Consider the following 18,745-nt stretch of genomic DNA (forward strand, 5'->3'; position numbering starts at 1 on the left):
CCCGTGGAATAGGACCCTTAATCCTCCACATAGCCTAGAAAAAAAGACCAGGGGGATTGTTCTAATTTAATAGAGAACAGTGGAAGACAGTGGAGGCAACATCCTGACAGTAACTTGTCAGTTTAGGGCAACGCCAGAACATATGCAGGACCCCTCCCTTGCCTCTTTGGCACCTGGGACATAAGGCATCGGGACGGACTTCCACTTCCACTCAAATAGGAATGCTGGGATTCTGTACACTCTGTGCAGGCGATATACTTGGGACAAGCAGTGCTGCTCACCTACAGACAATTGGGGTGTCATCCCCAGGACCTCCTTCCACTGGTCATCCTCAAGAGGACCCAAGTCGGCCTTCCACTTCTCTTTTTTAGTCAGAGGATACTTTTCCAGAAATTTGTTATGTAAATAAATATACTGTATAGAAATTAAGCCGGAGGTGGATGCAGAGGTGCCCACAATGTTAATAGGTGGAATAGTAACACGTTCCCAAGTCAGGATGTCCCCCTCCCCTTCACATGCATGCCGCAATTGCAGATATTTATAGAAATGAGCCCTAGATATAGGAAATTCTTCTAACTGTTGAAAGCTTTTTAATTGGCCGTTCTCATACAATTGACCCACTATGCTAAGACCCAGCGTCTGCCACTGAGTAAACCCCTCTAGAAAGAAGAGTTCCCCCAGCCAGGGAGAATGCCAGATAAAGGTATATGCCGAGCATCCCGTCAGCCCATACATGTCCCTCACCTTCCACCAAACCCTATGGCACAATTGTAACGTAGGCTGTCCCGCAGCAGCAGTGGAACACCTGAAATAGTTTCCGGGATTTAGAATGAGCTTGCAATAGTTTGGCAGTAGAGTCCGATATTGCGTCAGTCTCCCATCCCCTAATATGCTGCAGCTGAGAGGCTAGGAAGTAGAACATAGCATTGGGCACTGCAAGTAGCCCGGCCAATTTTAACCTCTGTAAGGTTTCCAGTTTGATACGAGGATGTTGAGAACTCCATATTAGATTTCTAAACAGGTTGTGTATTTTATGAAAAAAGCGTAAGGGAACCCAAACAGGAGAGTTATGTTACCTGTATAGCTGTCATGCCTCCAGCATCTGCTGTCTACTGTACAGACTCCATCTAGTGGCTGACTTTGCCTTTATTTATTTTGACCCTCTACTGTTACCATCCCTCCTCAGTAGAAGTGATGCACTGTTGGATAAAGAACCCCATTACCACACGGTAGTGACTAAATCCCATACCGCAAAGGGACCTCACTGGGTGCGCGCACACAGCTCCCAGGCAAGCCCTGCCCCGGCCGGATTTTATTGGCTGCTCCACTCTGGGCTTCCTAGCAGTCAAAATCAGACCCTGCCGGACCCCCGACCCTAATCCGAATGTTTAGTATTAGGGTTAGGGTTGGGGGTCGGCTTAGGGTTACGTCCCATGTCTAACCCTCCCCACAGCCCCAACCCTAACCCTCCTGATTAGCACCAACCCCAAGGGTTAGGGTTGTTGTGTGGGCAGGGGATAGTTAAATGTCTCTCTGACCACTGAATAGAGGCTTTCACATAGCTCCCGCTGTGTAATCCTTTCTTCTCTGCTCTCTGCTGCCGACTAATCTCCCTCCTCCCCTCTCCAAAGAACAGACAGGGGCATGACTGATGCAATAAGACACAATTTCCTGATAATGAGCAGTGAATGGAAAAGAGGAAGGGGTGGGGTGGGGGGGCTGGGAAAAGTCTTTTTGAATGCAGATAATGGCATATTTGCCTAATAAACCCAATTACAATGAATACCTGCAGTAAAATGCGCAGAGCCAGGGAAGCTATGCCAGGGAACCAACATGCGAATATTCATAAATACTTGACTAGGCTGCAAACATATAAGCACAGTGCACAGTGATAAAAATATTCTTGAAAAAAGGTTCAAATGATAAATGTCCCCCTAAGTCTTTCATACGCCCTTATATCTTTGGATATCACAATCCTTAGGTATTTAAACTCTGTAACAATTTTCAGGGTAGTGGAAGGGTCAGGTAGCTGTATAGAATCTGCATCAACTGGCAGCAACACTGACTTGTCCCAGCTGATAGACAAACCCGAAAAATTACCATATTCGTTTATAAGGGCCATGGCCGATGTACCAGTGTCATTCAAGTACAATAACAAACTATCCGCCTATAGTGCAATTTTCTCCTCCTGGGGACCTCTTGAACCCATGAACACCCGGATGATTACAAATTAAAGCCACAAGTAGCTCTATGACAAGCGCAAAAACTTTGGGGATGGGGGCAACCCTGCCTTGTTCATTGCTGCAAACTAAACCTGTAGGATAAGCCTCCATTAATCTTTAACCTGGCATGAGGTGAAGAATATAATAACTGAGCCCAGGAGATGAACTGAGGCCCAAATCACATTTTTTCCAACACAGCCCACAAGAATGGGCACTCAACGCCGTCAAAGGCTTTCACAGCGTTAAGCGAGCACACTGCTGTATTCCGGGAGCCCTCAGAAGGCAGCTGGAGATTAACGAACAAACGGCGAATGTTCGTCGTAGTCGACAAACAGGTTCCTTTTAAATAGCTCCCCGGGCAACCCATCCAAACCTGCGCCTCATGGAAGAGGCTGCGACCTCCAATTCCTCCAATGTCAGCGGCAAATGTAAAGAATCTCTTACGTCATCAACTAGGGTAGAAAGAGAGATAGATGACAAGAATTCTTTAATGTGAGCACTATTGGCGTTCTGGATATGAGTGAGAAGTGCAGGGTCTCTATGAGAGCTAGAAAGATTCCCTGTACGCTCCCCCTCTACAAAAAACATATGTTTGGCAAAGATTCACTTATGGGCAGCTGATTCCAAATCAAAGTCTGTAATCGCCTGTTGGGCTTCCCTGAGTCTAGTGGCCGTGGCGGATGAGCTACCCACTATATGATTTTCTTCTGCCTGCAGTAGGGAATCCTGGAGAGCTGACAGAAGACGGCCCTTCGCTCTTTTGGTATGAGTAATTTGTTGTATAAAATAACTCCTCAAATAGTCCTTCATGATATCCCATTCTGTAGGGTGGCAGTGCCAGCGTTAGGACTAAAGAATTCCTCCGCTGCCATGTAAATCCAGGGAATCTCAAGGATCGCTAGCCAAGTGCGTACAGCAGGGTACCACACCCCGGGGTGTTCAAGAAGGAGACTTGGAGGGGAATGATTGGAGAGCGAGCGCAGAATAAATTCAACTTCTAATACCCAGGATAACGTGTGCGCGTCTCTCAAGGCTAGATATATACGGGATAGACTGTAATCGCACACCAGGATGCTATGCACTCCAGATATCAAATAAGGTTATCTCAGATGAAATCGCACTTAGGGTATTCGAACAGTCGTCATCGCCATGGACACCCTATCCATGAAGTTATCCATGACAGTGTTGAAATCTCCTACAAGGGGCAGTGGGGCCGCTGTAGTATGTTAAACAGCCATTATTTCATATTTAAAATAACAGCTGTGGTTTTGAGTACCAAATAACGGCTGTTAAAAATCATTGTGTGAACATGGTTTAAATAAGTGATTGCACAGATCAGATTGTGTCTATGTGATCAGCACTCTATACAGATCAGAGGGGTCACCCCACAACCTGCGGTACATGGGGCAAAACCTGGAGAGCTGAAAGATATTCCATGTAATCTGTGCCAGGACTGGAGCAACTTGGTGGAACCTGCAGAGTCTGTTTGTACTGTGTCAGTCTCTACAGTAGTTCTGGTATTTTATTCATTAAGCGGGAAGCTCAGGATACAGTTCAGTGATACCTAGGTTTAAAAGTAACTTGGATTGAGAGCGCTTTACAAGATGAGCTCACAGTTTTTTAAAGTTGTGACTTGGTATAAGAGCATTGGTTTGGTTTAAGAGCTCCCTGTACTGGGTGGGAGCATGGGAGTGGCATGGTCTGCATAGGTGGTCTACAGCCCTGTACTCCAAACCAGGAAGTCTCCCTCACCTTCCAAATCATAGCAGATCAACTTCAGGCTGGGGATGGCATCAGTGGACAGGACTGTTAAGGTAATCTTACCATAGCTGCAACCCCTCTCTCCCCAGACAGTGTTGCATTTATGTTCCCACATATTTTCTGCTCATTCCTTCATGCTCCCTGCAGTCTTTATCAGCTCTTGTGTTTCCCATCCTCTCCATTCCTGCTATAATGTGCCTGCACTTACACTCAGCTATACACACTGTTGCTATAATGTGCCTGCACTTACACTCAGCTATACACACTGTTGCTATAATGTGCCTGCACTTACACTCAGCTACACACACTGTTGCAATAATGTGCGTGCACTTACACTCAGCTACACACACACTGTTGCTATAATGTGCCTGCACTTACACTCAACCATTCACACTGCTGTATATAAAGTTTCTGTCACTGTCCTCCTGCACAGCTCTGTGATTCTTACTTCCTGATTGGTCCATGCTGAACACACCCCCTTCCCCATTGCTTTTATGTGACCACACAGACCTCTGACAGCCCTGCTTCTCTATTCTAGCCTGTTGTATTATGCTACTGTATTATAGGGATCTGCAGCTCCATCTACAAACTACAAGCTGATTGCTATACTGTACAGTAACTTATGATATATTCAACTGTTTCTAAATGTTTGTTCCATTTGTTTTACATGTCATTCAGAATAGACCAATTGTCTGGTTTTCAAAAATTTCTTATGCGAAAATTTGCTTTGGTTTAAGAGTAGATTTGGATTATAAGCACTGCCCCAGAACAAATTATGCTCGTAATCCAAAACACCACTGTACATTGAATTGTGATGAGCCGTGATGTTGTAGACTGTAAATCTCTTGATGGGTTCTGGACGTGGTATGACATCAGTGGATTCAGTCACCAGTGACACATGATGTGACATCATCTATGTTTCTCTCTTCACATCTTCTCTACCTTAAACACAAAATTCTGGATGTCGCGGGCCAAAAGTTCTGGTTCCTCAAAGGCCGCAAAGTGACCGCCGCGTGGCATGTAGGTGTAGGAGACAATGTTGTGGAACTTCTGCTTGGCCCAGACCCGAGGCGCATGTGCCAACTCACAGGGGAACGCGGCAATGCCAGTGGGGACATACACCCCGATCCTAGAAGAAGAAGCAGCCATAAAGAGCATGACCTCATATTTACATTTCTTACCATTCAGAATCTCTTCTGTGGGTGACTAGAAATATTCTCATTTACTGTACATCCAGAGACTTAGCTGGAAGAAATATTAGGTCAATTCTGAGGATCTGTTAGTGCCCTTGCACACTGAGGGCCCTATTTCACCGGACGATTATCGTTCAGATTATTGTTAAATCGTTCGAATCTAAACGATAATCGTTCGGTTGAAATGCAGTTAATGATTAACGACCGAACGAGAAATCGTTGATCGCTTTATAAGACCTGGACCTATTTTTATCGTTGCTCGTTCGCAAATCGTTTGCATTGAATAAGACGTCGTTCAGTCATTCGCAATAGATACGAACGCAATAGCGAAGAAATAGCGAAGAAAAACGATCGCAATTACGATCATAAGTAACGATTATCGTTCCATGGAAATGAGTGAACGTTTTCAGGTCTTTCGCAATAGCGGTCGTTTGAGATCGTTAACGATTATGCAAACGATAATCGTCCGGTGGAATAGGGCCCTAAGGAAATCACGCGGATAACCTCCAGTGGATTCAGTGCACGCTCCCAGCTAGCTGTCCCATAGGCTTTATTCTCTGGCCAAAGAATTGACATGTCAAGAACCTAGTTGCTTTGTCAACGAGAATCCCTAAACCTGAGCACTGCAGTACCAGACATAACCTGGGGACGGAGGGGGCATTGTATTTGAAAGAAGCAGCCATGTTTTCTGATCCTGGTCAATCCCTTTAAATGCACGCAAGCATGATGTAATTCTATAAATGTCCCCTGTACATCATCAGCCCCTCCCCCATCAACATCCCTGAACTTTCCCCACATCTCGAAGACTTACTTGGTGTCAGGGGTGCGGTTATAGTTGCGCGTAAAGTTCTCCTTGTAGAACCTCATGGAGGATGCGATTGATCCCGTAATCCAGTAGATCATGACGTTGGTTAAGAGATCATCCAGAGAAAATTTCCTTAGCAGAAGAGACATGGATCAGTCAACAGCAAAATCTTCACCACCCGTGTCCCAAGATGATGGATCTACATCTGGGTGTAATATGTTTGAACTGTGTCATACGTTCCTGTCACATCCAGATTACATCTATGCCTTATAGTCACCTCCAGAGCTGCACTCACTCTTCTGCTGTTACATCATGTCTTCTTATACTTTGGAGGTCACCAGACTCAAGATGTAACAGTAGAATAGTGAGTGCAGCTCTGGAGGTGACTGGTGTATAAGCATAGCATACTAGTGATTACAGCCTAAGGGTATGTTAACACTGAGCAAATACGGCGGAATTCCGTGGTGGATCTCTCTTCTGCGGAATCCTGCCGTGCTCAGTGTCCCGGTGTGAGTGAGTAAGAGGGCGCACGCTCCTCCCCTGCCACCGCTCTCCGCTCAGAGAAGTGACATGTCACTTCTTTGAGCGGAGAGCGGCGGCTGTGGAGGAGTGCGCTCTCCCATAGACGGGCTATGGGACACTGAGACAGACGGCATTACGCCTGTTTTACTCAGTGTGAACATACCCTAAAAAGTTTTTCTGCAAAGCATCATGGTCTTAAACAGATTTCCATATGCTGTGACCCGCCGTCTTATCCTCCAGAGTTATAGGTAACTCTGTACCTGTCCAGGCCGCCATCTTCTAGGTCCCGGAAGGAGTTGTCAGTCCATGTTGAGAACTTCTCTAGGATGTAGGCAGCGAGTCCGGCGGGTGAGTCGTTCAGAGCAGACCCTATGGGAGACGAGGACGATGTGGAGTTAAGGAGACCGGTGATCTCATAGGTTATAAAAAGTTTTCCTAGAAATCAATAGTGCATGGACGGATAAACTGTATAATAAATAATAGTATGGGCCAATGTCTCCTACTTCACTTACGAGATGCTGCTGTCCCCTGTACCTGATTAGGATCCTATGGGGGACATCTATGAAGGTTGCGTTCCTGGCACACACCACAGAGAAAGTGGTAATTCTTAGCGTCTCTGTGGCGTACGCCGGTTGTAACCCCAGCTCACCAGATAGTTGCGGCAAGGGAGAGGAGGCGTGGCCTGAGTTACCATGATTACTCAGAACAATTATCGTTTCAATTCGAACACTATAAAGATAACATCCCGTATAATAGGGCCCTTAGTATATCCACTGGGTGGGTGGATTGGGGGTGTCCCCTATGTGTACTACTACTCATCTCTGCACTCACTGAATAACCCTAACAACTATAAAATTATTCCGAGCTTTCAGTCTTCTTTGAGAAATTATATTGTACATAGCGTCACCCAGGACACTGATCAGAACTATCTGCTGGATCACTAGAAGCAGGAACAGATCTGTAAGCTGGGGGTGCAGTGCTCCAGAGTGTGGAAGAAGATATTTCTGCAACTTTATGTGAAACTGATATGCATATGTATATGAAACTAGCCTGCTATCATCCCTCTATCCCTTATACCTTTCTCCTCATTGACCCTGCTGCCTCCCAGGCTTCCTCACTGCCACCATTGTCACTTATGACCATCTGGACATAGGGGCCACTCACCTATGGTGTCAGGTTTGGTGGCCTGTATGTGCAGGTATCCAGTCTCCCGCACAATCCTGAACACGTTCTTCTCCATGTAGGGATAGAGCCGTCTGACATCTTCTCTCGTCAACCCCACCAGCCAGGGCATGTATTGGCCGATCAGCAGTGACTTCAGCCTTCCCAAGCCTCCAGTCGGAAGCATCACAAAGTTCAGATGGAGACCCTTTACTGACCTACGGGAAAAGATGTGAACTATGAATGGAGAACAACCCCAAATATTCTACCCCCAGATAATGCAGACATGTCCTAATCCTACCACACACCATGGACACTCACTCAGGCTTCATCTGAGACAAGATGGTGGTGATTCTGCTGCCCCAGTCCCCACCCTGGAGGTAAAATTCATTGAAGCCAAGTCTGAGCATTAACTTGTAGAAGATCCGGGCGGCGGCGAAAGCGTTGAATCCTATAAACAGAGAGAAAAGGGTAATGCCAAACCGAAATGTCATCACGTCATTAAGAGCCAATTACGTCTTCCATAAACTGTATCTATGATGGAGTCTGGCACTCACCCGTCTTAGATGGCGCATCAGAAAAGCCATATCCTGGGATAGACGGACAGATGACCTCAAAGACAATGTCTGTATTGAGACCATGGTTCCCGGAATCCGTAAGGAGGGGGAGGATGTGATAGAACTCATAGAAGGAGCCCGGCCAGCCATGGACCATGAGGAGAGGATAGACTTTCTGTCCGGGGCTCAGATGTGATGGCTTCACATGGATGAAATGTATGTCCAGACCTGTGGGGTAAAGATCACACACGTGTCAGGAGTTTCTCGAGATTATGTCATGTATTGTCTTCTCTACCTTCTATGGTCGTCTTGAAGTGCGGATATTTATTCAGGGTCTTCACTTGCTTCTTCCAGTCATATTTGTTCCTCCAGTAGGAAATCACTGTCCGCAGGTGTGAAGAATGAAACCCATAGAGGAATCTGGCGTCTTCCAGAGGAGAGAAGAACCTGGTGGCATCCAAGCGTCGGTGAAGATCCTGGAAAGACATAATAATACACAGGAGTCTGCTGGAGCCATGCGGAGGATAGGGCCTCACAGAACGCTAATGCGGAGAAGTCCACAACGTTTACAGCAGCAGTAAAGTGAGACCTCTGAAACCTCAACTGCAAACTGCCGAAAAATCCACAGTGGAAGATGACCTGAATCCTCAGCATGTCAATCATTGTGAGATTTATTGTGGATGCTTCTCATGTTCTGATGCGGCAGAATATCCACAGCGGGGGCGTGGCTTGGCCATGGACCCGTGAGGATGTTCTTCACAGGAGCTCCGTTCCAGCGGCCGCTTACAGCCTCTATAAGCGGGTTCCACACTGCTCATCTGATATGCGCAAACATCAGAGCACCCCAGCTGATCCCCTGAATCGCTCGATGACGAGATCCGCCTCCTCTACCCCCGGTATTGATCGCTTTTTCAGGCCGGCTCCGGCGACTCCCCAGACCGCGCTGCACAACAACATGGCGCCGGTCACCTCCTCACAGCGCGAGATGGCTGACCCATACCCTGCCTCCTCTTCTGAGCCCTGGACAGATCACCAGCCTCCCGGTCCTCTTGAGGTCGGGCCTCGGGGGTCACACTCGCCTCCACGGAGCCTCTCCCCGCTGGCGACCGCTCCGGCCATGGCTGTCCCGGACCACGTGCAGCAGGACTCTCCCGCCGCCATTGTGCAAAGTGAGTTGCAGCTGCTACGCAGCCTTATACAAGCCCTCCCTTCTAAACAGGACTAAGATCTGGTGGTACAACGTATTGAAGCCGCCCAACAACAGGCCTTGGAGGCCGTGAGGGAGGATGTGACGTCTCTGACTACCCGCGCCTCGGCCGCGGAGGACGCCATTTCTGCCCTATCCGCCAGAGTTACCTCTCTGGAAGATGACTCCTCCAGTACTAGAAACCAGCTACAGGTCATGTCCCTGTTAGTAGATGACCAAGAAAACTGGGGGCGACGTAATAATGTACGCCTGAAGGGCCTCCCGGAGCGGGGCGCACAGGATGACCTTCTAACCCGGGTCTCTACCATCTTTAATCAGGTCACCCACCGCCCTGCTGATGCCACTTATGTGATAGACCGCGTCCATCGGGTGGCCAGAGCCCAATCCGCTGATGGGACACCTAGAGACACTCTGCAGACTACATTATTATGCAGACAAGGAGGCTATTCTGCGCGCCGCAGGAGAGCATGGAGATGTGCGCTTTGAGGACACCGTGGTCCATTTATTTCCAGATGTATCCTCCCGCACGCTATCCATGCGGAGGAGTATGCAACCTTTGCTGGTGGCGATCCATTAGGCTGGAGCCTCTTATAGATGGGGCCACCCATTCCATGTCATTATCCGGAAAAACAATGACACGTGCCCACTCCACCGCCCGGAAGAGCTGCCGGAACTGTTCACCTTCCTTGGGATCCCAGCTGTATCGGTCCCAGACTGGTTGTCATTGGACCGCCCCCAAGCACCCCCGAACAGACGTCGTCGCAGACCGTCAGCCCCCCCTATACTTCGGGATGAGTTTCTCCCTCCGCCGGATGTTAATGCAGGTCCGGATCTGTCGGCCCCTTTGCCTGAGGAGGCTTGAAGGCTGAACTCCTCCATGCTCCTCATACTTGCCCCTATGCTCCGTCCCCAGTTTGGACATCAGTTACATGGGAACTTTCCACAGGACAATGACTCTGTTGTGACCCTCCCTTCCCATGTTGCTGTCCCCATGTGTTACAGCATAACCTCTCATTGCCCGCTGGATAGACCTTCCCTCCGGAGGTTATTCGTCTTCATGGTCTCCGGTGTCCGGTTGTGATTTGACCACATATTATGTTTATGCCTGAGTGCCTTCTCACATGTTCCTACGTTTAGTCAGATGTTTGCTCATACCTGTTTTATGTTTTTCTTTCCCCTTTTTTCCCCCGCTAAGCTTTGTGCCCCGTGGAGGCCCCGCTCCTCCCCCCTTGTTTGTCGGGGGGTGCGATGCCTCTTTGGAGAAATATTCGCCAGTTATGGTGGTCACTGGATACGGCTCTCCCCATGGTTTTCTACCTTTCTCCTTTCTCTCCCTTCCTGGGGCCCTCGATTTAGGTGGTCTCCAGCTAGGATCTTTCAGGGTCTTACCCGCCCTTCTTTCTTGTATCCTTCCTCTCCCCCTCTTGGGAGTTCTTCTGTGTTTGTCTCCTATTCTTGGCCCCTCTCCTTGGCTTTCTTTATTGCCTGGGGATACAGGGCATCTAATCTCCTGAACCTCGTATACCCCCCCCCCTGCTTCCCCCCGCCTCCCTCTTTTCCCCACTTACCTCCCCCCTCTCCTTGTCTCTTTACCCTCCTAATCTTTACTGCTCCTGCCCCTCCCCCCCACTAGGCGACATGTCTCCACCTCAGCTGGACCTCCGGGTGGGCTCTCTGAATGTAAAGGGCCTGCACGACCCAGGCAAGCGTTCTATCTTGGTTAATCTTTTGCGCAAACAGAAATTACATGTGGTCTTCCTACAGGAGACACACCTAACAGAGTCTCAACCTGTCTCCATCTCTAATGCATATTTCCCATTTGCCTATCATAGTTTCTCATCTAACCCCAAATCCTGCGGGTCGAGTATCCTGATCTCCAAACACCTACCCTGGGACCACATGGACACCAGGACGGACGATGCAGGTAGGATGGTGCTTCTTAAAGGCCGCATTGCCACACACGTGTTTACATTTGCTTCCCTTTACTTGCCCAATACGGGCCAGGCGCAGGCACTTTCTGTTATGCTTGACTCCATGGACGACTTTGTGGAAGGGACACTCCTGGTGGGAGGGCATTTCAATGTGGCCCTAGACCCCTCACTGGACACATCTTCTGGCTCCTCTCATCTTAGCCACGCGATGATCCTTCGGTTTAGACAGACGCTACATAACCACCGCTTAGTGGATGTATGGCGTCTTTACCATCCAACTGACAGAGATTATACCTTTTTCTCCCCGGCCCATAACCACTACTCTAGACTTGACTTTTTTCTTGTACGCCATAGAGACTTGCCCCTGACTCGTTCCTCTTCTATTGATAGTATAACTTTCTCGGACCACGCCCTTGTCACACTGACTCTGGACCTGCCTGCTTTGCGCACCTCACAGGGGCAATGGAAACTGAATGCGTCCCTCTTACAGGACCCCCAGCTAGTGAAGCATGGAGCGAGACTAAAAAGGGAAAGGACGGCGAAGACCGAACGCCTCTTGACCCAGTTAAGAGACCTAAAGGTAACCCATAAAAGAACCCAGGACCCCGATACCACCGCTGCCCTATTGGCCAAAAGAGAGGAGCTGAGAGCCCACCTGATACATAAAGCTAAGGCCACTCTATCGAAATGCAAACGTTACTACTACGAACATGGCAACAGGCCGGGGCGGGCGCTGGCGCGCGCCTTGAGGTTGCAGCAGGCTAGGCCCTATATACCCATGATTAGATCCCCTGCACAGACCTCCCTCCACATGCCTGCTGATATTGCAAACGCTTTTAAAGATTTTTATGCCACACTGTACAATATTGACGCCTCAAACCCTGACACACTCAGCGCTGGCTTCCGGGATCGTATTCAACGTTACCTGGTCAGCTCAGGAATGCCACGGCTTGATTCGGAGGTGGCCGAAACTTTGGAATCCCCAATTACCAGTGAAGAACTCTCTCTAGCGGTAAAGGAGTCCCAGACGGGCAAGGCACCGGGCCCAGATGGGTTTACCCTCGGATACTACAAAATGTTCCTTGGTAAATTGTCCCCACACTTCCTGGCGGCATATAATTCCCTGTCCTCGGGGGGGGGGGGGAGTTGCCATTAGATACCACTCGAGCACACATTTCGGTCATTGCCAAGGAGGGGAAGGATGCCACGCTTTGCTGTAGCTACCGTCCGATCTCCCTCCTGAATGTTGACCTCAAGGTTGGTCGGCCTCCTTGGGGGGATAATTCACCCTGACCAGGTGGGCTTCATGCCACAGAGAGAAGCTAGGGACAACACTATCAGGGCTATTAATCTACTCCACAGGGCCAAGTCCCAAGATTTGCCACTCATAGTCCTCTCTACTGACGCTGAGAAAGCGTTTGATCGCGTCAACTGGTCATTCATGTCGGAGACTCTTTCCTACATCAGTTTGGGATGTGGCTTTCTGAACTGGATTCTTGCCCTGTATCATACGCCCTCCGCTAAGGTCAGGGTTAATGGCCTTCTCTCAGAGGACTTCAGGATTCCTAACGGTACTAGGCAGGGTTGCCCCCTGTTGCCTCTCATTTTCGTGCTGACCTTGGAACCGTTCCTTTGTAGAATATGCTCCAATGCTGATGTGGGAGGGGTCACGGTGCGCGACACCACACATAAAGTTGCGGCGTATGCCAATGATTTGCTTTTTTTTGTCTCCAATCCCACGATTTCTCTTCCCTCTCTGATTAAGGAGATGGATGCTTTCTCTCATCTCTCTAACTTCAAGATAAATTTTGCAAAGTCGGAAGCAATGAACGTGGGGCTTCCTGAATGTGTGGTGTCGACGCTCCGGTCCTCTTTCCGCTTCAGGTGGTCCTCGGGCGCCCTTAAATACTTAGGTATACTTCTCCCTTCTGATTTGAGGAAACTCTACGAGCTAAATTTCCCCCCTCTTCTATCTAAAATTCAGTCTAGTTGTGCCGAGTGGTCAAGGGGCTATTTCTCCTGGTTTGGACGTTGTGCCATCCTGAAAATGAATGTCCTCCTCAAGCTCCTCTATAGATTCCAATGTGTTCCGACGTCCATCCCGCTTTCCTTCTTTAAAGCTATGATGTCCCTCAAAATTAAATTTGTGTGGAATAACAAAGCCCCCCGTTTGAAGAGGTCTCTACTGTGCCGCCCGAAATCTCGAGGCGGGCTGGGCCTGCCGGATATCCGTTTGTACCACCAGGCCGCGCTGCTCACTTGAGTGGTGGACTGGTGCAGGCATGCAGCTTTTAAGCCATGGGTTTCACTAGAACAGTCCTTCGCTAGCGCCCCCCTCGCCTGTTTGCCATGGATCCACCCCTCCATTGTCCCTTCTCTAAAAACTCACCCGACAATTGGTCCCACACTACTCGCCTGCTCCTCCCCAACCAGTAGACAACACCTGCTGCCCTCTCACTCGCCCTGTTTCCCCATTTTGGGTAACCCGTCCTTCCCCTCAGGGATAGAGGACCCTGTTTTTAGAGCCTGGTCTAAGCATGGTAGGACTCGAGTGCAGGACTTTTTGTCCCGAGATGACTGGATATCCTCTGAGGCTTTGGGTGACATTAGAGATCCAATGCCACAGGGATCATGGCGTGTACAGCAGATCCGTCATTTCCTCCTCTTGCTTCCGATGCCGTCCTCCTTTGGCTCTTCTAGGACGCCGTTCGAAGTTATGTGCTTGGACAAGGGTATGCTGCGCCACTCGCTCTCCCTGACATACTCACTCTTGATTTCTCCTCCGGATCAGGAACCCCCTGAGTTCCTACTAAAATGGGAATCCGATCTGAATTTGACTCTCACCACTCCCCAAAGGGATAAGATCCCTCTCCTGGTCCACAAGTCGTCCATGAATTCTGGGTTCCAGGAAGCTGGATACAAGATACTCACTAGATGGTATAGGGTTCCTACCCGTCTTCATGCCATTTGGCCGCATGTGGACCCTGTGTGTTGGCGGTGCGGCCGGGAAGATGGTACGCACGTACACATATTCTGGTCATGCAGCTCCTTGCGGCCCTTCTGGGACGTGGTTTGTAACATGATTAGACGTATCACTAACCTTTCCTCTGAGCTCACACCGGCATTGTTCCTCCTGCACCACTGTGATATCACAACCCAGAAATCACCTGGTGATGGCGGCTCGCTCTTGCATTCCCCTCTTTTGGAAAAAAGCTACACCCCCTCCTGTGTCCCTTTGGATTACAAAGGTGAATAATCTGATGCTGATGGAGGACCTTACATCCTCCTTGACGGATTCCAACAAGAGATTCACTCAAACGTGGATGGCTTGGATGGAGTTCAAAGACACGCCCGAGTACGCTGGCCTCCTAGGAGACCCGGACTAGGGGATGCTCGACCCATTCTGTGGAGGCTCCACATTGCCTCTCAGACACCGGTGGGGGGGTGGTTTTCGGGCAGGACTCCTACTCTGGCGCAGGTCCACACGGCAGTGGGGACGGGGCAGTCTCACCCTCCCTGTCTCTTCCTTTCCCTCCTTCCACCCCCCCTTCCCCTCCTTTTCCCCTTTTCTTCCTCCCCCTATGTTACTTCTCTCCCCCTCTTCCCCGTCCCTCTTCCTACACCTCGGTTAGGGCTACTTTCTTCTCTCTGTTGAATCCTGGAGTTCACCGCCCTCGTCTTGGGGGTACCCCAGGTGGCTATGTTCCTTTATCTCTATATAAATATTGAGGAAATAGGGGGAATCCGGCGACGCCTGGTGTGCTGTGTAGTTGCTGTTTCTGCTTATTATGGTGTATGATGCATCCCGTCTTTACTCTGTTATTTTTGCTAATCGTTCTGTGTGGGTGCAGGTTCCTTTAAATGCACTCCTGCGCCGAGGTGCTGTTGTATTTCCCTGCCTTTGCTCTAAATAAAGAATTTAAAAAAAAAAAGAATATCCACAGCAAATCTGCCAGGTGTGGCCCTACCCTTAAGCTCCAGGGCGCCCCCTATCCCCTGGGAGACATCACAGTCATGGGTTTTATATCTATATTATGGAGTTACTGGGGTCTGCCGTGAGTCTTGAGGGGGGTGGGATCCACTCATACCTCTATGTCGGCCTCTGAGGCTTCGATGATAAATGGCCGCACACGAGGGTCCTCTCCATGGCTGACGGGCTTCTCCCCGGAGCCCCACCAGCCTTCTCCCAGCTCTATAGACTTGATTTTCTGTCCATGCAACTTCCAGCACAGGAGCGCTCCCCCAAGGCTGACTGCGACGGGGACCAGGAGGCTGTGAGGCCAATGCTCAGCAAAGGCCGACCTGTGGGAAGGAAGAGGTCCGACATCACATTATAGGACTTTGCCAAAATGGACGCCATGGTTTAAAGGGTTTCTCACTGCAGGAATAGGATTTGAACTCTACGGCCTCACAGCAGCACAGAGGCTATCAGCAGATTAGTCAATGCAGCTCTGGATGTGATTGGAGCACAAGGCTCAATGTTATGAACAGATATTGATTATGTGCCCCCCCCTTTCCAAGCTCCCTCTGTGAGACAAATCCAGCAGTTAGGAATTAAGTGGACCCCCGCAATAAGGTGACCCCACTGTTAAACATTAATTTATCTATGAGACCGATGATCCTGGGCACTAGGTGAGGGGTGACGGGTGACTGGGATGTGTGGATCCGGGAAGCTGAGAACTCCATGTCAGGCAACAGCCGCACCGTTGCTCACTCTCATAGTTATAAACTCCGGCATCACGTAATAACATTTTTGCAACTTTCAATTATTTTTCACTTAATTTTTACTTTGTTATTCCCTAGAAACAGTCAGCAAGCTGCTGTTGACAGATCTTACTCATTATGTGTCTGTTCAGTACTTTGCCAGTACTTAGATGACTGATGGCTCATTTTCTATTAGCCAGTGATTATTATTATTATTATTATTATTATTATTATTATTATATTATTGTAGTAGCTTTTTTTGCGATAACAAGATGGAAGCTGCAATATAACCGCAATGTGTATACACAACTGAACTCTCACCAACGTTAATATACAAGTATAAACTGTGTTTTCTAGTTAAAAGGTTCCTGCAGAATTGTGATTCCAGCTTTGGTTGCAGCTCGAGTATAAACCATTCAGGATGATTACAATATTAGATTCAAGTTATCAGTGGGTCTATGCAGGGGTGGGGAGATGGCCAGAAAATGTTTGCAAAGTTTTACAGTATGGGGGGGCAACTTTACCCTGAATACATTGGGGTCCTACCAGAAACATGTAGAGTACACCTAATGCACCCCCACCCTCACCTGCCATCCTCCAGAAGCTGTCTCCACATAGTAGGCTCTGCTATCCCGCCGTCTCACTGTGGCTGCCCTTTGTCCTGTGGCTGCCCTTATCACATGTAGGGGCTGGCACAAGCCGCCCGCCCTCTGTACCACCTGTCTGTGCAAATATCAGGCGCCAGGATCACCAAAGTGCACAAGGAAATCACCTGAGACAACTGAGCCCTCCTCCATGCTCTCCCTACTCCACCTGCCTACCCTCTCCCCTACATCTTTCTGCTCTCCCTCCTCCTCCTTAACCTCCCTGCTGTCCCTTCTGCATCCCCCTGCTCTCCCTCCTCCTCCACTTCCCTGCTTTCCCTTCTGCATCCCCCTGCTCTCCCTTCTCCTCCTTCACCTCCCTGCTGTCCCTTCTGCATCCCCCTGCTCTCCCTCCTCCTCCACCTCCCTGCTCCCCCTTCTGCATCCCCCTGCTCTCCCTCCTCCTTCACCTCCCTGCTTTCCCTTCTGCATCCCCCTGCTCTCCCTCCTCCACCTCCCTGCTCCCCCTTCTGCATCCCTCTGCTCTCCCTCCTCCTCCTCCCTGCTTTCCCTTCTGCATCCCCCTGCTCTCCCTCCTCCACCTCCCTGCTCCCCCTTCTGCATCCCTCTGCTCTCCCTCCTCCTCCTCCACCTCCCTGCTTTCCCTTCTGCATCCCCCTGCTCTCCCTCCTCCTCCACTTCCCTGCTTTCCCTTCTGCATCCCCCTGCTCTCCCTTCTCCTCCTTCACCTCCCTGCTCCCCCTTCTGCATCCCTCTGCTCTCCCTCCTCCTCCTCCACCTCCCTGCTTTCCCTTCTGCATCCCCCTGCTCTCCCTCCTCCTCCACTTCCCTGCTTTCCCTTCTGCATCCCCCTGCTCTCCCTTCTCCTCCTTCACCTCCCTGCTGTCCCTTCTGCATCCCCCTGCTCTCCCTTCTCCTCCTCCACCTCCCTGCTCCCCCTTCTGCATCCCCCTGCTCTCCCTCCTCCTTCACCTCCCTGCTTTCCCTCCTCCTTCACCTCCCTGCTTTCCCTTCTGCATCCCCCTGCTCTCACTCCTCCACCTCCCTGCTCCCCCTTCTGCATCCCCCTGCTCTCCCTCCTCCTCCACTTCCCTGCTTTCCCTTCTGCATCCCCCTGCTCTCCCTTCTCCTCCTTCACCTCCCTGCTGTCCCTTCTGCATCCCCCTGCTCTCCCTTCTCCTCCTCCACCTCCCTGCTCCCCCTTCTGCATCCCCCTGCTCTCCCTCCTCCTTCACCTCCCTGCTTTCCCTCCTCCTTCACCTCCCTGCTTTCCCTTCTGCATCCCCCTGCTCTCACTCCTCCACCTCCCTGCTACCCCTTCTGCATCCCTCTGCTCTCCCTCCTCCTCCCTGCTTTCCCTTCTGTATCCCCCTGCTCTCCCTCCTCCACCTCCCTGCTCCCCCTTCTGCATCCCTCTGCTCTCCCTCCTCCTCCTCCTCCTCCCTGCTTTCCCTTCTGCATCCCCCTGCTCTCCCTCCTCCACCTCCCTGCTCCCCCTTCTGCATCCCTCTGCTCTCCCTCCTCCTCCTTCCTGCTCCCTTTTCTGCATCCCCCTGCTCTCCCTTCTCCCCCTTCACCTTCCCTTCTGCATCCCCTTGCTCTCCCTCCTCCTCCTTCACCTCCCTGCTCTCCCTTCTCCTCCTTCACCTCCCTGCTCTCCCTTCTGCATCCCCCTGCTCTCCCTCCTCCTCCTTCACCTCCCTGCTCTCCCTTCTCCTCCTTCACCTCCCTGCTCTCCCTTCTGCATCCCCCTGCTCTCCCTCCTCCTCCTTCACCTCCCTACTTTCCCTTCTGCATCCCCCTGCTCTCCCTTCTTCTCCTTCGGCTACCTGTTCTCCTTCCCGCTGATCTGAACTATATGACGGCAATATGTGGGCTGTATTGGAATACTTACAAGGAAATAACATGACAGTAGTTACAAGACCAGGAATGGTAGTTTTATCTGGGTATTACATGGCAGTGGCATGTGTGCACTATATAGTATTATGTAGCCATTGTATGGTGGTGTTATATAATATATGCAACTTTCCAGGCTTACATATGGGCCTTGGTACTGTAAGTGGGACCCTTGATCATA

General features: G+C 50.1%; 2 protein-coding genes across 2 annotated transcripts in view; one reads left to right on the forward strand and one right to left on the reverse strand.

The window, feature by feature from the left end:
- LOC138774416 (uncharacterized) overlaps positions 1–18,745 on the forward strand; it is a 62,269-nt gene that overhangs the window by 16,479 nt on the left and 27,045 nt on the right. The gene's annotated exons all lie outside the window — the stretch shown is intronic.
- On the reverse strand, positions 3,731–16,756 carry LOC138774525 (epoxide hydrolase 1-like). Its single transcript, XM_069955471.1, has 9 exons — positions 16,651–16,756; positions 15,448–15,661; positions 8,517–8,697; positions 8,222–8,449; positions 7,986–8,115; positions 7,668–7,882; positions 6,764–6,872; positions 5,988–6,113; positions 3,731–5,112 (listed from the first exon to the last, which is right to left on the reverse strand). Exons 1-9 carry the CDS (start codon positions 16,677–16,679, stop codon positions 4,911–4,913), a joined length of 1,434 nt encoding a protein of 477 aa, XP_069811572.1. The 5' UTR covers positions 16,680–16,756; the 3' UTR covers positions 3,731–4,910.

This window comes from Dendropsophus ebraccatus, chromosome 15, assembly GCF_027789765.1.
Source record: "Dendropsophus ebraccatus isolate aDenEbr1 chromosome 15, aDenEbr1.pat, whole genome shotgun sequence".
Lineage (NCBI taxonomy): Eukaryota > Metazoa > Chordata > Amphibia > Anura > Hylidae > Dendropsophus > Dendropsophus ebraccatus.

Bases quoted from the DNA above. Each gene is read 5' to 3' on its own strand.
- LOC138774525 (XM_069955471.1), bottom strand. From the start codon at position 16,679: ATGTGGAGACAGCTTCTGGAGGATGGCAG. The intron at 8,450-8,516 runs GTAGAGAAGACA...TTTACCCCACAG, and splicing joins CTTCAAGACGACCATAGAAG to GTCTGGACATACATTTCATC. The intron at 5,113-5,987 runs GTAAGTCTTCGA...TTCTTCTTCTAG, and splicing joins AACCGCACCCCTGACACCAA to GATCGGGGTGTATGTCCCCA.